The sequence below is a fragment of the Lontra canadensis genome, unplaced genomic scaffold, assembly GCF_010015895.1.
Source record: "Lontra canadensis isolate GAN:19392208 unplaced genomic scaffold, GSC_riverotter_1.0 scaffold176, whole genome shotgun sequence".
Classification (NCBI taxonomy): domain Eukaryota; kingdom Metazoa; phylum Chordata; class Mammalia; order Carnivora; family Mustelidae; genus Lontra; species Lontra canadensis.
The window spans coordinates 1,148,435-1,154,285 of record NW_022631170.1 but is presented as its reverse complement, the minus strand read 5'-3'; the positions used below and the strand labels follow the sequence as shown (position 1 = coordinate 1,154,285).

General features: G+C 38.0%; 1 protein-coding gene across 1 annotated transcript; it reads right to left on the bottom strand.

Annotated features, from left to right (window-relative positions):
* Positions 1-405: 405 nt before the first annotated feature.
* LOC116860432 (olfactory receptor 5M1-like) lies at positions 406-1,353 on the bottom strand. Its single transcript, XM_032846487.1, has one exon. The coding sequence runs from the start codon at positions 1,351-1,353 to the stop codon at positions 406-408; it is 948 nt and encodes a 315-aa protein (XP_032702378.1).
* Between the last annotated feature and the right edge of the window lie 4,498 nt (positions 1,354-5,851).

Genomic DNA, 5,851 nt, shown 5'->3' with positions numbered 1-5,851 from the left:
GATTATAATATTTTAAAGTATAAAATTGATCACTCTATTTTGAAACTCACTGTAACTCTGTAGACCACATAATTCAGAAAAATGGATTTCTGGTGTTCTTATTGACTGAATTAATTCTAATACTTACTCCCAAGTAAGTAAAGACACTAAAGTATTTTATGAAGTTATTGGACACCACTAATTTATATTCTGAGATTTTTTTTGCTACATAAAATATTGTTTAACTTCAATGAAACAGTTTTTATTAAAACAAGTTGTCTTGGAGCTATTAATCCTGAGAGGAATTTGCTATTGTCATTATGAGTTTATGAAGAGACTATATCATGACCATAGAGTGCTGGGTTTGCCCTGTGAAGGGATTTACTATGTTATTACAAACATTTAGTAATTACAATGAACAGATGCCTACACTACAGTTTTATAAAAGAGATTGCCCTTAGTGATTTGCTGCATAGCATGGATCACATCCTGATTCCTTAGACTATAAATCAGTGGGTTCAACATTGGGCTCAAAAAGGTATAAAAGACTGCAAATATTTTGGACTCCTCTACAGACTTCTCAGATGGACTCCTTAAGTACATGCAGAAGAGAGTTCCATAAAATAGGGTGACTGTTGTCAAGTGGGAGCCACAAGTAGAAAAGGCCTTGCGCCTGCCTTCAGCAGAACGGATCCTCAAGATGGCTGCAATAATGAACAGGTAGGATAGCACAATGATGAAGAGAGAGCTTGACAGAGTCAAACCGGCAACTACCAGCATCGCCATCTTCTTGACATAGGTGTCAGAGCAGGCCAACAGTAGAAGAGGAGGATCTGCACAGTAGAAATGATTGATTTCAAGGGAGCCACAGAAGGACAAGTGAAAAGTCAGCAGGGTCTGGGAGAGTCCGTTAAGGTAACCACAAGCATAAGAGACCGTGACTAGACAGATGCAGATGTTCTTAGACATTCTGGTACTGTAATGCAAAGGGCTACAGATGGCCACATAGCGATCCAGTGCCATTGAAGCAAGGATGTAAAACTCAGTGATCACCAGAGCAATGAAGAGAAGACACTGTGTGAAGCATCCAGCATAGGAGATGGTTTTCTGGTCTGAGAGGAAATCGTGCAGCATATTGGGAGTGATATTGGAGGAATAGCAAATGTCTACAAAGGAGAGGTGGCTCAGGAAGAAATACATGGGCGTCTGGAGGTGGGAGTTGGCCCTGATTAGTACAATCATGCACAGATTCCCTGCCAGCGTGACTAGGTAGATCACCAGAAACACTGCAAACAGGATCTTCTCTAATACTGGGTCACCTGTGAGTCCCAAGAGAATGAATTCCGTCACTGTAGTGTGGTTTTGAGAAGACATTTTCTTATTCCTTGAAAACTGAGAGTGGCAGAGAAATGAGGAATCCTGTATGACAAGATTCTGCATTTATTCCATCCATTTTATCATTTACTTATTGAAATACTCAGCCACTGGGACATTTCCCTATTCAAAAAACATATCAGTGGGGCGCCTCGGTGGCTCAGTGCGTTAAGCCTCTGCCTTAGGCTCAGGTCATGATCTCAGGGTCCTGGGATCAAGCCCTGCATCAGGCTCTCTGCTCAGCAGAGAGCCTGCTTCCCCCTCCCCGCTCTGCCTGCCTTTCTGCCTACTTGTGATCTCTCTCTCCCTGTGAAATAAATAGATAATATCTTTTTAAAAAATCAGAATACCTACATAATTTTATTCTATATTTGCATTATCTTTCTCTTTTGTATCTCAAATGCACAAATACATAAACATACACTTTTGTGTGTGTGTATATATATATATGTATACATATATGTATACCTTATATTAAGTGTAATAATGTAATAATATTGCATATTTTATGTGTATACATATTCACACATTTATACCTGTCTTCTTGAGGAACTCCATATTTAATTTTTTTTCACCCTTAAGAAATAAAAAACAAACAAAATTCAGATATGAGTCACTAGTAATTGGCATCATTCAAGTGGGCAAAAAAGGAATTCGGGTGTCTAGGATCCCACCAACTATGATACACTGTTGTTTCAGAAATTTTGTAATAGATAAATCTTCAGTACAGCATTTTACTTTAAAAAATTCTAGTTGTCTGACTTAATTTCATTCAGAAACATTTATTTGGTGAAATTTATCTCTTGATATTTAACTAAGAGGTTACAGAATAAAGAATTCTTTCTGTTTTGTCAATTTACACATTCATTTATTCATTTACACTGTAAAAACTGATTTTTCTTCTGTTCTAGTTTCTGTGGTTACAGCAACTACCAGCCTCATGGAGCATACAGAGTAGGAGAAGGAACAGATTTAAACACATAGACAAAAAAATATATCTTTATGTTAATTAGAAATAAGTGCTATGAAGAAAAAATGAAGAGGAGGTACATTTAGATGCAATTTTTCCCACATTGTTGGGATACTAATGTCCACACAAAAGAACATAACATATTTTGGTAAACAAATGTAGAAAGTGACCTACCTGTAAATAGCCGATTTACCATGTTTTGTAAAGACAAAATGGGAAGATTTATAATGTATTTCTTAAGTATATTCCACAGAGTATTTAAAAAATAATTCTAAGAAAACAACTAAAAGAGTCTTTGCTCCTCATGGGCATAACCTTAATTTGATGCTTTGGGAACTGGATTCTCCTGTGAGCCCAATATCCCTACCTAACCTACACATACACGACTTAGTTCTGTCTGTGAAAGCTTTAGCATGATTAAAAAATTTAGCCATCTGTTTTAATACTATGGAAGGAGTAAAATAAAGGTAGATAAGTTTTGCTTTTTTGATATAGTAAAGTGGGAATTCCAATTAGAAAGCCTGTTTTTCCCTGTAAACACTGAGGGCGCATCATGTCATGATGGTCCAGAAGAGGAAAGTAGAGTATGTGAGAGATCTGAGGAGGACAAAGACAAAACAAACCACAGACCAGGAAAAATTATTCACATCAAGTAATTCTGACAAAGGACCTAGATATTTAGAATTTTGTGCACATCCTCCACAACTCAGGGATGAAAATATAAACAGTTCAATTAACAAAGAAATCAGAATTGAACGGACACTTCATAAAAGATATATGAGCAGACAATAAAGACAGGAAAAGAATGTCAATATCTATAATTGTCAAGAAAATGCAAATTACAACTACAGCTGGATACCACTTCACACCACCTCAGTGCTAGGAATTAAAAGACCAGCAGTGACTTTCAAGGAAGATGGTACATAGGAAGGTCCTAGGCTCTCTTCAGCCCATGGATACACCTAGGTCACAGCCTCATCAGTGTAAATAACCCAGAAAATGATCCAAAGACTGCCAGAATAGACTCTCCACAGTTAAATGTGGAGAAGAGGCCACACTGGAGAGGGTAGGAGGGGTGGAAAATGCAGTCCAGAGCCAAATAGACCTGTTGGACTGGACACAGGATAGAGGGACATGGCAGATGTGGGTAGGGGAAAGGAGAAGACCCCACACCAAGCACCTCAGATATGGAGGTTCTACATGGGGAAGACGAATCCCTATAACATTTCGCTTTGAAAATCTAAGGAGTCTCTCTTCACAAATTCTAACAGTCCATGGCACTTAATATCTAGAACTTTAAAACAGTGGGCTCAACTCTGTGAGAGTTGAGGGCAAGAAGGAAATGACTCCCCACCTTTAAAAAGACAGCAAAACAAACAGCCCTGCTGAGATATAGCATAGAAGCAACAATCTGAAATATGCTTGGGGTCTAAGGTAATATGTATTTATTAATCTCAGAGCATGTACTGGAGGAGCAGGAATATTTGGGAGATGTCTCCAAAACCAAAGAGCTGGTAGGTGCCATTTCCCAATCCCACCAACACATCCAGCCTATACATGAACACCTGTAGGAACCGGTGCAGCAGGAACACTCTCCACCTCACTTGCTAACAGCACTCCCACCCCCCTACTAGGCAGTGAGCAAGCAGCCTGTCAGGGGCTGGCACCACACCACAGTGACCCCTACCCCTAAGAGAGAGCTAGATAACCATACACACCAGTCTGACTGCAGCCCCAGCAGTGGGCTGGGAACAGATACTGGGTCTAACCACAGGCCCTGCTCACCAATGAAAGCCTCTCAGGGGACAATATGGAAAGTGCTCAGCAGTTTGGTGCTACCCAAGTACATAAAGCAACTAGTAACAAACATAAAGGAAGGAATCAATAGTGATACAATAATAGTAGAAGACTTTCCACCCCGCTTACATCGATGGGTAGACCATCCAAACAAAATCAACAAGGACACAGTGGCTTTGAATGACACACTGGAACCGATGGGCTTAACAGCTATATTCAGAGGATCCCATCCAAACACAACAGGATACATTTTCTTTTCAAGGGCATATGGAACATTCTCCAGAATAGATCATATGTCGGGCCATGGAAGAGGCTTCAACAAGTTCAAAAAGGTTTAAGTCCTATCATGCATCTTTTCTGACCACAACTTTATGAAACTAGGAATCAACCACAAGAAAAAAATCTGGTAAGAACACGATGAAATTAGTTAACATGCTACTAAACGGTGAATGGGTCAACCAAGAAATCAGAGGGGAAATCAAAAAATACATGGAGACAAATGAAAATGAAAACACAACAGTCCAGAATCTCTGAGATGCAGCAAATGCTGTCCTGAAGGAAATTTATAGCAATACAGGCCTATCTCAAGAAGCAAGAAAAATCTCAAATAAATGACCTAATCTTCTATATAAAGGAACTAGAAAAAGAAGAACAAACAAAACCCAAAGCCAGTAGTAGGAAGGAAATAGTAAAGATCAAAGCAGAAATAAATGATATAGAAACTGATAAAAAAATTGAACAGATTGATGAAATTATGAGAGGGTTCTTTGGCAAGATCAACAATATGGACAAACCTTTAGCCAGACTCATCCAAAGAGAGAGAGAGAGAGAGAGAACTCAAATAAAATCAGAAATTAAACAGGAGAAATAATGACACCGTAGAAATACAAAGGATTATAAAAGATTATTATGAAAAATTATATGCCAGCAAATTGGAAAACCCAGAAGAAATGGATAAATTCCTAGAAACATGTAGCCTCCCCAAACTGAATCAGGAAGAGATAGAAAATTTGAAAAGACCAATTACCAGCAATTAAGTTGAATGAATAACCATAAACTTTCAACAAACTGAAGTCCAGGACCAGATGTTTTTACAGGTGAATTCTACCAAACATTTAAATAAGAGTTAATACCTAGTCTCCTCAAACTATCCCCCCCCCAAAAAAAAAGAGAGGAAGGAAAGTTTCCAGATTCATTATATGAGGTCAGTATTACCCTGGTACCAAAACCTGATAAACACACTACAAAAAAAGAAAACTGCAGGCCAATATCTCTGATAAACATAAATGGAAAAATCCTCAACAAAATATTAGCAAACTGAATCCAACAATACATTAAAAAAAAATCATTCACCTTGATCAAGTGGGATTTATTCCTGGGTGCAAGGGTAGATCAATTTTTGCAAATCAATCAATGTAATAAATTACATCAACAAGAGAAAGGATAAAAACCATATAATCATTTCAATAGATGCAGAAAAATTATTTGACAAAGTACAACATGCATTCACAATAAAAACCCTGAACAAAGAAGGTTTGGAGGGAACACACCCTCAACATAATAAAGGCCATATATGAAAACCCCACCCTAATATCCTTTTTAATGCTGGAAAACTGAGAGATTTTCCCCTGAGATCAGGAAGAAGACAAGGTTGTCCATTCTCACCACTTTTATTCAACATAGTACTGGAAATCCTAGCCACAACAATCAGACAAGAATAAGAAATAAAAG